At 45.5% G+C, this 16,952-nt stretch overlaps 1 protein-coding gene across 2 annotated transcripts in view; it reads left to right on the forward strand.

The window, feature by feature from the left end:
- Positions 1-16,952, forward strand: part of ARHGAP42 (Rho GTPase activating protein 42) — a 615,245-nt gene that overhangs the window by 297,044 nt on the left and 301,249 nt on the right. Inside the window, exon 5 of one of the 2 annotated variants that reach the window (XM_063951500.1) lies at positions 15,817-15,918. The exons of the other annotated variant lie outside the window; for it this stretch is intronic. Within the exon in view, the coding sequence (XP_063807570.1) occupies positions 15,817-15,918 (102 nt within the window). The remainder of the gene's footprint in view (positions 1-15,816; positions 15,919-16,952) is intronic. 2 annotated transcript variants of the gene reach the window in all.

Genomic DNA, 16,952 nt, shown 5'->3' on the forward strand with positions numbered 1-16,952 from the left:
CTGATGCCTTATTTGGTCAGTGTGGCCTGTGCTCCACAGATGGTTATATTGATGAATGATGAGCTAATCTCTGCATTGGCTAGAATCCTGAGTTTCTTTCTCTCTGTCCAGCCTGTTAGACATTATTTTGTTCTTGTGCCCCTTGACCTCATCTCCCATTCACCTCAGATCAAAGGGAAGCAGTTTCACATTTATAGTTTTATACACCATAGAACTAAACCGAAACCACTATTCCTGCATGGTCCTGTGCAGCTGACGGAAGCAATGGCTTCTTTGCATCTGATGCTCAGTAACTGGTATTTTGCAATGAATGCTTGAAGCATCAAAATGAAAGTATGAGACAATTCAGGCTTTTTAGATAACGTTTACTGAAAACACAGATTAATAAAATTCTAGTTACACGAGTAATAGGATACAGGCTACTTTTATATAAATTTTCTGTAACGTGCACCCCACACACAGTGTGCAGATCTTCATTTGTGTCCTGGTACTATAAGCTGGCACTTCATCACGTCATACACTAGGAACTAATGACTTGTCCGAGCTCCTAATCAGCGGGTAGGCTCTGATAAATAGACCCATTACTTTTTCCCCACATACACACTCTTGATAAATATCACACTATGGGCCTAATTCAGACCTGATCGCAGCAGCAAATTTGTTAGCTAATGGGCAAACCATGTTGCAGTGCAGGGGGGGGGGGGGGGCAGATGTAACATGTGCAGAGAGAGTTAGATATGGGTGGGGTGTGTTCAAACTGAAATCTAAATTGCAGTGTAAAAATAAAGCAGCCAGTATTTACCAGTGGCGTGCGGTGAGGTCATTGGCTGGTGAGGCACTACAGCCATAATATCTGCCGAATCCTGCCAATGACCCCTACCGCCACCGAGCAAATGCCCGCTACTGCCTCTGAGCTGATGCCCGCTGCCAGCGCCAATGGCTTACAAACTCACCCACCATCAACTGACCCAGACCTCCGCCACTAATTTGCATCTTAGTCCGATGCCGCCAATGCCCGCTGCCTGCCTGCTCATCATACTTGTGATATATTGTACATTTTTATAGAAAAAAATATAAATTTGTGTTTGGGACTGGGAAGGGATGGGAGAAGGACATGAATGCAATTTTTTGTCCAGGGCTACCATTAACTTAATAGAGAAGGGTCTGAATGGGTTAAAACAAAATTTAAAAATGTGTGAGGTCCCCCCTCCTAAGTATAACCAGCCTCGGGCTCTTTGAGCCGGTCCTGGTTGTTTAAATACTGGGGAAAAAATTGGACAGGGGTTCCCCGTATTTAGACAACCAGCACCGGGCTCTTAGTCCGGTTCTGTTTCCAAAAATACGGGGGACAAATGATGTAGGGGTCCCCCGTATTTTTAAAACCAGCACTGGGCTCCACTACCCAGGGACATAATGCCACAGACGGGGGACACATTTATGTAGGTCCCTGCGGCCGTGGCATTACCCCCCCCAACTAGTCACCCTTGGCCGGGGTTCCCTGGAGGAGTGGGGACCCCTTAAATCAAGGGGTCCCTCCCCTTCAGGCACCCAAGGGCCAGGGGTGAAGCCCGAGGCTGTCCCCAGCACCCCTGGGCGGTGGGTGCCGAGCTGATGGCCACAAGTGTGTAAAAAATAATAATATTTTGTTGTTGTGGAACTACAAGGCCCAGCAAGCCTCCCCCGCTTGCTGGTACTTGGAGAACCTCAAGTACCAGCATGCGGGGAAATAACGGGCCCGCTGGAACAAAAATACCCAAATAAAAACACAACACACACATCTTGAAAGTAAAATTTTATTAAAACATACTTACACACTCACACATACTTACCTACATACCACGCCGGTCACGTCCACTTGTCCATGTAGAATCCAATAGGGGTACCTGTAAAAATGAAAATGATACTTACAAATAAAGTAATCTACAGGAAGGTGGGGGGGGGGGGGGGGGGGAAGGGGAGAGAAAGAGAAGTATTATTATTATGCACTCACTGGGAGCGGGAGGACGGAGGAGCACAGACAGGGGAGAATTCTGCTGCTGGCTGGGAGGATGGAGCCGGCGCCGGAGGAGGAACGAGGGGGGGATTCCTACCTGGCCACCGCACACAGGCGCCGCCACTTCCTCCTCCAACGCCACCTGTGGGTGATTGGACAGCGGATCCAGCACTGGATCCGCTGGGCCAATCACATCTGGGGTCTGACAGGGGCGTGCATTCATCGGGGCTGAATGCACGCCTCTTTCATTGAGGCACCAGTATAGGTGCCGCTTCCCCATGCATTTTCAATGGGCTTTCACAGCCCATTGCTGCGCCCTGCCCCCTGCCCGCCCCCCGCTGCCCGGACTTTAATGTTAGCAGTGGGAGGCACCTCTCCCGCTGCCTCCCACCCTAAGATGCAGCCATAGTAACAGGGGGGAAATTATTAGAATAATAAAAGCAGATATTTATCACAGAATCTGTGTTATAAGTATCTTCTTTTACACTGCACAGAAACAAAATAACCCACCCAAATCTAGCTCTCTCTGCACATGTTACATCTGCCCCCCCTGCAGTGCACATGGTTTTGCCCATTAGCTAACAAATTTGCTGCTGCGATCAGGTCTGAATTAGGCCCTCTGATCCTATACAAAATGTGTTAATTATTCATTAAATTTAATATAAAGGTATGTACACAGTTAGTGGCGGGATGGTCCACATTGCGGATGCGATGCTTAAGAAGTCCACACCCACTACCCCAGGAACCAAATGTTCCTCTTAGCCACGTTTCCAGTATGCGCAGTTGAGCAATGTTTTTTCTACTACGCATGCATCACAATGGATTAGCCGCACCAATGATTTTTGACATATTTGTTTGGATGTCAGAAATCACCCTGAAACACAAAATTGATAAAGAAATCGACCCAACATCGAAAATAAAATAAAATCGATCAACATCGAATAAAATCGACTTTCAGTAAATATACCCCTCTCTGAGCATCAATTGAGTTCAATAAATGGTTGCTCTGCATAGGGGAAATCTTTCCACCATTATAATTGCCTCTCAGTACTGATAAGCTTCTGAATAACCTCTCCCTCTCTCGCTCTATCTCCCTCTCCCACCTTCTCCCTCTTGCTCTCTGGGGTAAATGTAATAGCCTGCGCTAGATCCCGAAGAGTCTTTAAGAGACAATCAAGTAAAAGGTTGGTTTTGCCTTTTAAATGATTGGCCCTTTAAAACATTGGACAGTCTCACCGGAAACTCTCGCAGGCTTTTACATGTCTCTCTCTCTCTCTCTCTCTCTCTCTCTCTCTCTCTCTCTCTCTCTCTCTCTCTCTGTTATGAGTACTGTAGCTCTTTTATATAAGACAAATTGCATTTTCAGTTTGGGAAGCCCACATACTGTACATAATAGGACTTTATAATAAACCTGAGAAATTCTGAGTATCTAGACCAAATATGTACAGTATTTGCTTAAAAATGGTTTTCCTTTATTTTGCCCGTCTGCTACGTTGAACTGCAGGTGACCTCCTGTAATCACTTTATTTCGCTGTATAATGATTGTAAGATGGAAATCTAAGGCAGATAATAGTATGCAACTAAGATTATTTATTATTATCACCAGAATTCCGCTGCCTGGGGTTATCTCAGATTAATAAATAATCCATTGTGTATTACATGTAATGAAGCGTTGGCTATACCCCGCTATCAGAATTCTATCTTCAGCCTTTGCGTTGGGTATTTTGCAATTTGAAGTAATTGACTAACTTTGCAAACAAGATTTCAAGGACTCCAGCAAATGTCAATAATAATTATTATCAAGTACACAATAGATGCCTATATTTAGCACTGACATCACAGCTTCACTATCAGACGGCGGTCTGCGCGGCAATTTTTTTATTTATTTTCTAAACAGAATTCTGACCTCAATAGTTGTAAAGCGTGCTTTCTGCGCCTGATGCGTCAGATTAACGATATGGATTACAGTTGGCCATAGAGAGTTACTACTGGTGACAAGTAAAACCATTTGTGTTTCATTTAAAGTGGATCTGTCACATAGCTGTAGTATGATATTTTAACAGCCAGAATGTTGGCGCACCATTTTTTGACTTAAAACCTAATATAGCACTCAAATGTATTGTCAACATTCTGACTGTTCCCTTAAAAGATCAATTTTAACGTGTATTAATTATAGTCTGAATATCAACCATTGATGGATAGCAACCATCGATGGTTTGCCACCAGTGGTCAATGGTTTTTCTATTGATGCTGTTGATGGCAGAGACGCACTGAGTTTTTTTTTTTTTACTGAGGGGCAGATTTATTAAGCTCGGTGAAGTGATAAAGTGGAATGTGATAAAGGACCAGCCAATCAGCTCCTAACTGTCATTTTTCAAACCCAGCTTGTGACATGACAGGATCTGATTGGCTGGTCCTTTATCACCTTCCACTTTATCACTTCACCAAGCTTAGTAAATCTGCCCCTCAGTGCTTTTGTGAAACCATCTGTGATATCAAACTATAGGAAGTATTAGAGCATAAACTTTACAGCAATATCCAATTGGCTGTTAACATGCGATCACAAAGCCACAGGACAACTCCCACCAACAGTCAACTTCCATTCTGCATTAGGGAAAGCTCCTGAAATACACAACATACAGTACTGTAGGCGGAACACACTTTTGCAAGTTTTTGCTAAGATTATGGGGGTCATTCCGACCCGATCACAGTGTGCTTTTGTTCGCACAGCTGCGACCGGGTCACTACTGCACACGCACTGGGGCCGTAATGCGCATGCACGTCGCGGGCAACGACGCTGACAGCGGAAAAAGCGGTCGCAGCGGCGATCGCAAGAAGATTGACTGCTGGAAGGCGGTCTGAAGCGTCAACTGACCGTTGGAGACCGTTTTTGGGGAGTGGTAAGAAAAACGCAGGCGTGTCCAGGCGAACCGAGGGCAGATGTCTGACGTCAAAGCCGAGCCCATCATCGCTGGATCCGTCGCACAGGGTAAGTATGTCCAGGGCTGGTCTTGTTTTGCAGGAAACTTTTTTAGCATAGCAAGTCTGCACAAGCGATCGCAGCCCTGCTATGCTAAAATACACTCCCCCATAGGTGGAGATTAGATGATCACACCAGCAGCAAAAAGTTGCTTGGTGCGATCAACTCGGAATGAGGGCCAATGTTGTATGTTGTGATTAGGCTTTTACAGATGTGTACTCATACATCCAGCCTTAATACGCCATGCAACGTGAGATGCCTGGCGTGAGCGAGCCGCAGGTTCTGTGCAGCTCTCCTTACGTTGGGGCCTTTTTTTTGCCGAAAATGCGTCTGAGGAAACCGTGCTGATTAATATGACTTGTATATTGTGTGTTTGTGTGTAAGACTGTATACAGAACAGAACAGGACTCATATTGGGAAAAAGCTGTGACTCCTACATTGTAGCACTGCGTATGCAGATACAGAGACTCAATGGCACACAGATATACAAGTGGCATATATCAAACTAATCAACACAGTCTCCTTGTGCCTCGTAGTCGCATTGCATTGCGATTAAGATGCATTTTGAGGCAGTACGATGGTGTAATGGTTAGCGTCACTGCCTCACAGCACTGAGGTCATGGGTTCGATTCCCATCATGGCCCTAACTGTGTGGAGTTTGTATATTCTCCCCGTACTTGCGTGGGTTTCCTCCGGGTACTCCGGTTTCCTCAAAAAATATACTGGTAGGTTAATTGGCTCCCAACAAAATTAACCCTTAGCGTGAATGTGCCTGTGTGTACATGTGATAGGGAATATAGATTGTAAGCTCCACTGGGGCAGGGACTGATGTGAATGAGCAAATATTCTCTGTAAAGCGCTGCGGAATATGTGTGGTAATAACTGGTAATAAATAAATAAATACATTTTCGGCAAAAGACACGCGGCCTGGCTTGCCAAGAGGAGTCGTTTGGTGTGACTGCAGCAAAGATGTCTGAGGACACATCTGTATGCAAGCTGTACTTTTTCAGTTCGGCATGACAGGCGCAGTTTAAATAATGCTGACATTCAAATGCCTGTTTGATATTGCTGAAAGCATTCTTTCATTATAAGGGGAATTACACATTCCCTTCTCTCACACCAAGGTGAGTCCCTCCCATAGGTCATTCATCACCTGCTCATCTCAGCTGGTCCCTGTGCTGCTTATACCTGAAGTATGATTGCAGAGGAGAGGAGGGGTCCAGCGCATGGGTAGAAATGTTTATCTCACTGGCTTTATATTTAGGGCAGTGATTTTCAACCTTTTTCAACTCGCGGCACACTGAAAACTTTTTAGAATTGCCAAGGCACACCATTGTCCCTCACGTAAAAAAAACCACACACATTGTCCCTCACAGAAAAAAAACAATTACATTGAATGGCCCCCACAGACAACAACAAACAATCACATTGCTCCTCACAGAAAAAAAAACAATTGCATTGCTCTCTACCCCTTGTCTGTAGCAGAAGCTCATTGTTGTCCCTGTCCCTCATCAGCTAGGGCTGTACAGTCACACTCACTATGCAGAGAATTGAGCAGCGTGTGGGGGCGTGCTGGCAGGCTGGTGGACGGGCATGCAGGCCGTCTTGCAGGACGGCAACACAGCATGCGTGACCTATGATGTCACGCTGCTGCGTCTACATAGGTCATGGCTGCAGCGCGCCTGAGCCACCGAGGAGAGCCCAGCGCTGCCCGGCCATTCTGTTGAACTGAAGGCAGCTCTGACTCTGCTGGCTCCACGGCACACTTGACAACCGCTGGCGGCACACTAGTGTGCCGCAGCACAGCGGTTGAAAAACGCTGATTTAGGGCAACTGAGTGCAAACCTGGAGGTATTGGGGGTGAGTCAGAGGTGGACACTTTTTCAATTCTGTCTCAAGTGTCCAATGTTTTTGTTCTGCGAACGTATCGGAGCTGCACTGTGCACGTGGCGCAATGGTCCTGTGACAGCGTTCACATCGCGGCCGTAGCTGTATCTTGACTGTCAAGCCCCCCTACACTTGAAAGACCATCGGGCCGAAGCGTCCGATATCGATATTTCGGATCGATATATCGTTAGTGAAAGTGCAAATAGTTTGCACGTCATTAACGATGACGATCCGAGGCGCGGTCCCGCAGGTCGTATGCTGGATCCTCTCATCTTATGTGTAAGATCAGGCGATCAGGCTAGCCGTGATTCGCAGATCATATGATAGATCGTTAGGTACTTTTCCTGACCTAATGACCTCTCATACTCCTGGAGCTGCCAGGAGAGCTGCAGGGGAACTTGTAAGGATGCTGGTCGTCCTAATGTATGGCCACCATCAGGTTGCAGGAATTTGGGGGAGGTGATTGGGGAGTGTTGCCGAAAACGGAAACGTGTCGCCGCCGTTTTGGGCGCGTACCAAAGCCAGCGCCTGAGTCTTAGGCCACGGCAGCTTAGTTGTGATGTTCCCAATGTTGAACCGATACTGCGTCTATAGACGCAGGCAGCGGAACTGAGAAGCCGCACCTGCAGAGTTTGCAGAACCTCTCAGATCCGCAGATACCGGAGACGCCGCGCCGATCCCTCTAGCATTGACCTCTGAATCAGGCCCATTGCCATTATCATAAACCTATGGAAAAATAATCGGCCCCATTTAAAGTGCACAATTTCACAGAGCAAAAGCAAGCAGAGTATGGCATGATTTTCTTTATGTTCCTTTGCAATGATTAATATGTGACATCAGGAGTCTTGGAAGGCTCAGGGAAGATTGGATTTCAACAGAGAAGGGGAAAAAAATAAAAAAATAAACTCTTGTTTTCACAATGAGTAAAATAACAGAAATGATTTGCTATAGAAGTAGATCCAACATTTCTGCACCTGGAATGTGCTAAAGACCGACGCTTGCCTTTCCCCCGCTAGTAAACAGGTTTTATGGCTGAAATTGAAACAGCAGGTGCTTAAATCTTCCCTTTAAAACCCCCCCACACATTTCATTGTTTTGAAGTAGCATGAAATGTATTTTCCCATCACTGAGGTTATTGCTATTAGAACATCTAAAATAAAAAAAATCATTTTAGTCCATTTGAAAAACACACGCACGAAAAAAAATCTTCCCTTAGCTGATTCTTTGTATTTTCTGATCGCCTTGTACTGTATGTACAAAAAGGGTTTGTGATAGGCAACATTTCTCTGCATGTGTTCAGTAAGACGTGGACAAATCTTTTTCCCTGTGTGTGGTTCCACGATTATGAAATTTATCACGTAGGCAATTGTGTAGAACTGATAATATTCCCCACATCAGGCAATGGGGCAGATGTATTAAGCCAGGAGAAGTGATAAAGCAGTGATAAGTGCAAGGTGATATTGCACCAGCCAATCAGCTCCAATATGTAAATTGACAGGAGATGATTGGCTGGTGCATTATCATCATGCACTTATCACTGCTTTATCACTTCTCCAGGCTTAATACATCTGCCCCAATGAGACATTTACTGTCATTTTCTTAAGAGTACTGGAAAAATAAGATCTAGAACGTCACTGGTTGCTGTGGTCATTGTCAACATTTACCTGTTGGACAGTTTTCACAGTTTTGGGCCAACTTATAAAAAAAAAAAGTCACCAGATCAACTAAGCGATGCTCCACTCTCTGGTTGGCAGCGGCCAAAGTAGTCTTAGCGATCGCCAGGACAGTCAGTTGCGTATAAATTGGAGAACAGTGGTGGCACCAGCACCACCGCTGTTCATGATAAAGAGGTTTCCCCATGCATTGCACTTAAATGCATGCTCTGCTCAGTGGCACGGCACATTGAGACACGGGCTGGCCGAATAGCTCCGCCTCCCAGCGATCTGTTCAGCTGCCCAGGATACAGAGCCCCACCGGGGTGTGCCATAAGACCATGACCATGCCCCTTGTAGTGGATGCACACACCCTCTAGAACGCAGGGCTCTCTTATAGCCCCAGTCTGTACTAGGGATGGCCATTGGTGGGCTATCATCATTGATGGTTGTGATTGATGGTACCATCGGTGGATAACCTTGTTGGTGGGCAACCATCTGAAAGGGAACCATTGATGGTTTTGCCCATCGATGGTCCCCATTACTTTCGTATTGAAGTAGACGCGGGCCAATCAGAGCCCGGGGGCATGGCTTCATGAGTGTCCGGGGCCGGAGCTATGCTCCGTGTCCCTGACATCCTAGAGAAATTTTTTTTACAAATTATTTAATAGCTCTTTACCATCGATGGCGGGAAACCATCTGGTTCTCCCCCATCGATGGTAAAAGTAGTTACCATCGGTCATAGTCCATCAATGATTTAGAATCATCGATGGTCGATGGCCATCCCTAGTCTGTACCTGATTAATACCAGCAATAGTCATTACCAGGAAGGAGGCTTTGATAAATTGTCAGAAGCCCTAAATCTTGCGAAAAATGCGAGTGCTTATGTACCTTTGATAAAAATACCCTATGGTGTTACATAAATTACTCCATGGGGCATATTTATCAATATTTGGCAATTGATGGGAATAATTATAATTTCTTATCACTGTATATTGCAGAAATAGGAAATGAAGTAAAGTCGTAATTTATCTATAATCATATGCAGGGACAGGGACTCTGATGGGATCCTGTCCCTACAATGTGTAAAAAGTAAAGCGATCAATGGGGGTCATTCCGAGTTGATCGCTAGCTGCTTTCGGTCGCTGCGCAGCGATCAGGCAAAAGAAAGGCAGTTCTGCGCATGCATATGCGGCGCAATGCGCACGCGCGGCGTAATATTACAACGAACAATGTCGTTTCACACAAGGTCTGGCGAAGCATTTCAGTCGCACTGCTGGCTGCAGAGTGATTGACAGGAAGAGGGCGTTTCTGGGTGTCAACTGACCGTTTTCAGGGAGTGTTCTGACAAACGCAGGCATGCCAGGAAAAACGCAGGCGTGGCTGGGCGAACGCAGGGCGTGTTTGTGACGTCAAAACAGGAACTGGACAGTCTGAAGTGATCGCAAGCGCTGAGTGGGTCTGAAGCTACTCTGAAACTGCACAAAATTATTTTGTAGCCGCTCTGCGATCCTTTCGTTCGCACTTCTGCTAAGCTAAAATACACTCCCAGTGGGCGGCAGCATAGCGTTTGCACGGCTGCTAAAAACTGCTAGCGAGCGATCAACTCGGAATGGCCCCCAATGTTCTCCTGGTTTTAGTCTATATGATACTATGGCTAACACCATCATAAGACCGGATTAGCCATAAGACCAAGTCCTGGAAAGTTTAAGCAAGTTCCACAATTATTCAGGCCCCCATAGAATTTTATAGGGGCTGCTTTTGCAAACGAAAATAGAGGGACCGCAGCAGGTATTGGAAATTTCTGCTGCAGTTCCCTCTTCTTAAATCCTGGAGATACTGAAATCTTGCAGGGGATCTCCCACAAAATTAATATGATAAATATGTCACTTTATTAACTCTCCCAGTTTAAAATACTTTAGGGTGCCAAATGAATCCCATGATGTTTATAATGCTATGCTAGCAGGGGCGCCACAATGGTTTTAGGTTGGGGGGTGGGGGACTAAGGTGTAATAACATTTTGGTGCCCCTAAATCCCAGAATTTCACCCCCTCAGGGGCAGCTGGACTCATCACACACACAAACGAAGGGTGAGACGAAGGGAAAAGAGGAAGTGAGAAAGGTGCGGGGCTGGTCCCACAGTAACTAGCTACACACTGTAGGAGCTTGAGCTAGGTGTAGGGGGAGGGCAGTCCTGGAGATGGGCGGAGAAGGGCCCTGGAGGCAGGTGGAGAAGGGCTGTGGGGAGGGAGGAGGTTGAACAGTCACAAAGGGAATTATTTCTGTCCTGACACTGACCCAGTACATTGGCGCCTCTCAAATATTTTTTTTTGAGGGGTGGAGTTAGCCCGCCCCCTTGTCCCTCCTATTCCAACACCTATGTACAGTATGCTAGGGATTTCCAACATGAAAGGTAATAATAAGTAGAAAGAAAAACTATATTGGATCCACAATATATACATGATCAGTATGTGTTGTTGCCAGTCTTAAGGTCGACAGTGAAAACTGGGACCCTGATAGGTTGAAGACTGCATGCCGACACGCTAATAATGGGCTTGAAAGCCTTTTAACAGTGTTGGCTGGTAAAACATCACATTTAAATTAACATGAACATTTGAATTATAAAGCTCGTTAGTAGCATGTTGGCATTCCATCTTCGACCTACAAGAGTCCCCATTTGTATTGTCAACAATATGATTGGTGACATTAGGGGAGATGTACTAAGATGTGCAGTGATAAGTGGGAGGTGATAATGCACCAGCCAATCAGCTCCTAACTGTCATTTTTCAAACCTATAATGATTGGCTGGTGTGTTATCACCTTGCACTTATCACTGTTTTATCACTTCTCCAGGCTTAATACATCTGTCCCTTGGAGAGATATAAAATAGAGAGAGATAAACTACCAACCAATCAGCTAATGTCATTTTTCAAACACAGGGGCAGATGTATTAAGCCTGGAAAAGTGATAAAGCAGTGATAAGTGCAAGGTGATAACGCACCAGACAATCATTACGGATTTGAAAAATGACAGTTAGGAGCTGATTAGCTGGTGTGTTATTACCTTCCACTTATCACTTGTTTATCACTGCTTTATCACTTCTCCAGGCTTAATACACCTGCCCCACAGCCTTTAAAAACATGGCACTACATCCCAAATACACAGGTATTCGTGCATCCAAGTTGCTGCTTTTAGATTGAGAGGGACTTTTGCTGAAATCTGCAATCATTGATTGTGTAACCTACAGTATAAATACATTTTAATAGAGCTTGTATAATTTACAGTGAAAATGTTCAATTTAGTCTCTACTTCTACCTTTTTTTTTCCCTCTTCAATTTTACGGTTTGTTCTGTAGTCTTAGATCACTGAGCGAGTCTCAGAGTTGTGGCATCTAGTTTTTAATTACGCTTCCCCAAAGCAGACAGAAAAGAATGTAGGAATGGGCTGCATGATGACATATTTTCCTAATAAGAAGTTATGTGAAGTGATTGATATCATAATCTTTATCCCATCATTTCAGGCCGATTTCTTTTCCAGCCACCAGATCACTCCACTGCATTATGTAATCGGTGAAAATTTAAAGGGATAATTGTGCCTATTCATCAAAGAGTTTTCTTGGAGGGAGTTTGCCAGTTTTCATATTTCTAGGTGCCAGAAATGTCATTTTGTCATTGTTTTATGTCATTATTTGTTTGCTAAATAATCTGTAAGTAATGTTCCGAATTTGCGTTCCCAGGCCCTTTCTGTAGTCAATATTACTTGTTACAGGAACGCTGACAGTATAATTAGGCATTTATTTATTTTTTATGAAGCTCTCAAATAATTTCTGTCTGTGTGTTCAAATTGGGTTCATTCTCTGTTTTAAAGGGCTACAGATTATGCTGGCACTATATAAATAATTGTTATTATCAGCGGCAGCTCCTACCATTGAGGAGGAGAGGGGTTGCTGGGACCAGCGGTGACTCCTACCTTTGAGGAGGAGGCAGGCCTGGTCACGGAAGAGGAGGAAAGCTGCCAGCCGGGTCCCGAGGATGCACATGCGCAGTCAAGTGGTGCAAACCCCCTGGCTTCTATGGACTGTATCGGCTGCAGTCCATAGAAGCCAGTGTATGCGCAGCGCAGTCAAGTCGACACTTGACTGTGCGTATGTGCCGATCGCTCCCAGGGGATCGCAGCCCGGTCTGGCAGTCCCGGAGGGAGGAAACACCTCCCAATGTAACTGCCGTAACCAGGGATGACTGGCAGGTAGGACTTCTGATAGAAGTCATCACTACCAGTCTACCGTCTCGGTAGAGGCTAAAAAGTCAGTCCCAAATGAGCTAACAGTAAACAAGCATGACCATCGGCCGCACATGTGCAGTTGCTGATTAAAATTTACTACAGTAGCCAGCGCCATCTAAAGATTAGCTTAGCTAGCGAGGCCACACTGCGGCAAGCTAAGCTTTTCAGAGCTTGGTAAATGGGGCTATTGCAAAATCCAATACAAAGCTATGGAGACTGCAGCAGGAGTTTATCTGCTATGGTAATAACCCCCTAGTCATAACTACCATGGAGTACGTCAATGCCTTGATCGTGAGCCACACCTCAATTTTTCATCACTGTTGGGGGCATGCCTCCAGTGCCTCTCTCACACGAATAGATGACAGGTGTATCCACACATTATCTATTCAGTGCAGCTGGTGAGATAATGTCTAACATTGTCATGAGCCACGCCGTTGTAAACCACCCATGTCTCCATCAGCGTCCAGCTGCCAAGCGACCGGGACGCTTGCATACTTCCGTCCCTGGCTCCATGGAAACCAGGATGCCCTGCTTGCGGCAGGGCGGGGGGAGCTACTGCCTGGCATCCGAGTGAGTTGCCTAGACTGCTAGTTGATTGGTCCATGCTCCCTTTATCTTTCAGGTCTGCCTGTCACTTGGTGCTGGTCATAGTTCCTGGCTGCTGCGGGAGCCTTTGTTTCTTGGAACAATCTGAGTCTGTGATTCTCGCCTGGTTTTTCTGCTAAAGCCTGTTGCAGCAATTCTGTGTCCAGCTCCGTGTCAGCTGTGCTATCTGTCAGGAGTATTGTCGCTACTTTTGTTTGTTTTTTTGTCCCATCAGTCTGTTGTGTGGTTATGTATCTACTCTGTTTTTGTCCTCCTAAAATCCTTCCTTACCTCTCTAACCTATAGCTCCATCACCTGTGTTTACGTGCTTCCTGTCTTCCTAAACACTCAAGCTCTAGTATTCACTCATCTTGGGACCTACCGGTCGTCTGGGACCTACCGGTCTTACTTCTATGGCTCCTCTTTTAATCTTTTGCCTTGTAGTGTTCTTTACTATCTATTCCTGGTGCCTTCTTTTTCTCCTTTGGGAGTCCGCCTTCTCACCGGCATTGATTCAGGTCGCTCCAGGTTGAGCTCGTACTACCACCAGTGGTGTAAGTCCTGGTGGCATCCCAGTACCAGTAGGCAGATGACGCCTTAAGGGAAAAGCAGTTATTATAGGCTAGAAGACCTGCTGGTGAGTTCTACGAGTCTCAACTCGGGGTGTACAGGGGTCACTGCCCAGAAGACCATCGGAGAACTCAGACTCTTAAGAAGAAGAACTTTCAGTTGTAACAGACATGAACTTTACCCAATTATAGACATCACCTTCCAGATTATTACACTTGCACATGCTCCCCTTCAAATTTTACTAATTTGTCTTCTGTGCTTTTCATCCAAGAACAGTTATTTGTTGTAGTGCCCTTGCTTAAGCTGTTTTGGAGTATTTATATTACTGTAAATGTATTTGCATCCAGAAATTATGTTTGTCTCAATAAATAAAAAAATCTGATGCTATAAATAAAAGGATATGAGTGCAAACAGAGAACGATAAAGCAGTATATGAAGTAAAAGTCACAAATTGGTACATATAGTATAAGCCAATTAAGTCAAACACAGTGATAGCTGCTCAATTAGTATGGCAGCACTTATCAGGTAAATGAAAGGGAGGGGTCACAGAAAACAGAAAGGAGGGTGCTTCTCCCCCCTCCCCCGTTATGCCCCTGCACACTACATAGTACTTGCTACAATATTTGAAAACCATATGGTAATAGAAATTCATAGATATTTGTTGCATATATTTGCAAATACATGGTAAGCTGCCTAGCCCCTTCATGGCTTCTCTGATTATCAGCAGTCCTTACACTAAATTATAATAGTGCCCATTTAGGACCATACAATTGTCTATCGTAAAGGCCTCATGATAAAGGCCCATACAGAAATACATCCATATTGAGGGGTAGCTTACCTAGGAGCCACCCCAAGTAGCAATACGGGAACCAGCATGCCTTCCAAATGCTGATACCATACAATGCCTTCTCAGAAATGCAAATACAGTGATAGCTGCTCAATCATTCTGGCAGCACTTATCAGGTGCATGAAAAGGAGGGTTCACAGCAAACAGAAGGGGGGGGTGCTTTCCCCCCCTAGTATCCCCTGCACACTTATGCTGCATTCAGATCGCAAATGCCGGATCCTACCCGGTAAGAGAAACGTGTACTTACCGGGTGGGATCCGGCATTTGCGCTCCGTTGCTGGCTTTCCGACCTGGCAATATACCGGGTCGGTTGCCATAGCAGCGGAGGGCGCAGCAGCAGCAGGGGCGGGGGTGGAGGCGGTGCCGGGAGATGAGCTTATCTCCTGCGCCGCCTCTGCCTATGCTGTGAATGGGAGCCGTGTCGCATCGGAACGGCTCCCATTCACACTGCGCCTGACCCGGTAATCAACCCGGTAATAACCCTTCTTTATTACCGGGTTGAATTACCGGGTCAGGCGACCCGCTAATTCTGAAAAGGACCTTTCACATCGCACACTGACCCGTTTCGACACGGCAATATGCCGTGTCGATACCGGGTTTTTAGTGCGATGTGAAAGGGGTATAAATAGTACTTGCAAGCCGATTAAGTCATCAGAAACTGTATAGTTCGCATTTAATTATAGAATCCAGAAAGAGAAAAAAACAAATCACACCGTTTTATGCTTACCAGTCGGGCACCGTTCCACTAATCTATGGTTCTCTGATTGCTGTATACAGACAACTAGAGGACCACAGACTTCTTACTGATGATATAATATGTTACCTAGGTTACCAGTCTCTCCAGTTCTTTGACTGTGTGTGAACATTACACTCAAATTCCTGACTGTTGCAAGGCGTCATCTCCTATTTCATTGACTTGTATTTAGGTTTAGTGAGTGGTCCTTTGGGGAACACGTTAAGCTTGTTAGCCAGTAATTACCATGGAACGCTGCATGTTAACGTTTCTGCTTTCATCTTCTAGGAAGGAAAGAAGAAGTTTGACAAAGAGAGTGAGAAATATTATTCAATATTAGAGAAACACTTGAATTTGTCATCAAAGAAGAAAGAGGCACATTTACAGGAGGTAAATTGTTCAATGCGTTTTCTTGTCTTGGCAGAGACTTCAAATGCAGTTTCCTAGGTTAAGTCATGAGTCTGTGCCTACGATGTAATTGTGTATTTGGGAACGGGAAGAATGTTATCTGGTCTGATGGGAGCACAAGAAAAGTGTGGTAATATTTTATGCTCCGATGGTTCATGCAGTCAGGTGACGAATTACAAGTTGGTCAATGAGTGAGAAAAACACGGAGTGGAAGTACCGCAAAATATATTCTGTAATGAGAAAACATAATATATGCCAGGCATTCATTGTACTGCACTTCATATATTACAAGTGGTACCTTTACCTATAAATTAGCCAAAATATACATGATTCAGGGGGATATTTATTAAAGGGAGGCAATCCCATAAGCATACTTGCCTACCCTCCCGGAATGGCCGGGAGGCTCCCGAAAATCGGGTGACCCTCCCTGATCCCCAGAAAGGTGGGCAAGCCTCCCGCTTTCCCTACAGCCCTTCCTCGGCCGCCCGCAGCAGAGAACAAGTGGGTGGTCCGAGGGAGTCCGATGAAGCGATTTGTGCTGAATCGCGTCATCGTAGCTCCGCCCCCCCCCCCGCTACACAGCGCCTCTTTTCTCGGCACTGCTCAGCGGGGGGCGAAGTCACGATGACGCGACCCTGATGCCACGTCCCCGGGCCGTCCACTTTCCTGTCGGCCACGCCGCCTCCTACCGGAAGAGGGGGCAGCAAAATAGGTAAGTATGCCCATAAGTCATCTGGTGGAAACTGGTGTTTTCCTTGGAGAATGGGCTTCTCCCTATTTAGTAAGCATGGGTGTGGATTGTTATAGACAGTTAAAAGGTCAACATTCAATATGTAGACACCATAGGGTAGACAATCAAAATGTCGACGGGGTCAAAAGGCCGACATGAAAAAGGTTGACACAAAAAAGTTGACTTTTTTGTTTGTGTGTTGTGTTTTTAAACATATTTCACCCAAATTGTTGAAATGGGTCCCCTCGCGGGCTCGCTTCACACTCCACGCTTCGGGCGCAGTGCC

This window comes from Pseudophryne corroboree, chromosome 2 (genome assembly GCF_028390025.1).
Source record: "Pseudophryne corroboree isolate aPseCor3 chromosome 2, aPseCor3.hap2, whole genome shotgun sequence".
Classification (NCBI taxonomy): Eukaryota; Metazoa; Chordata; class Amphibia; order Anura; family Myobatrachidae; genus Pseudophryne; species Pseudophryne corroboree.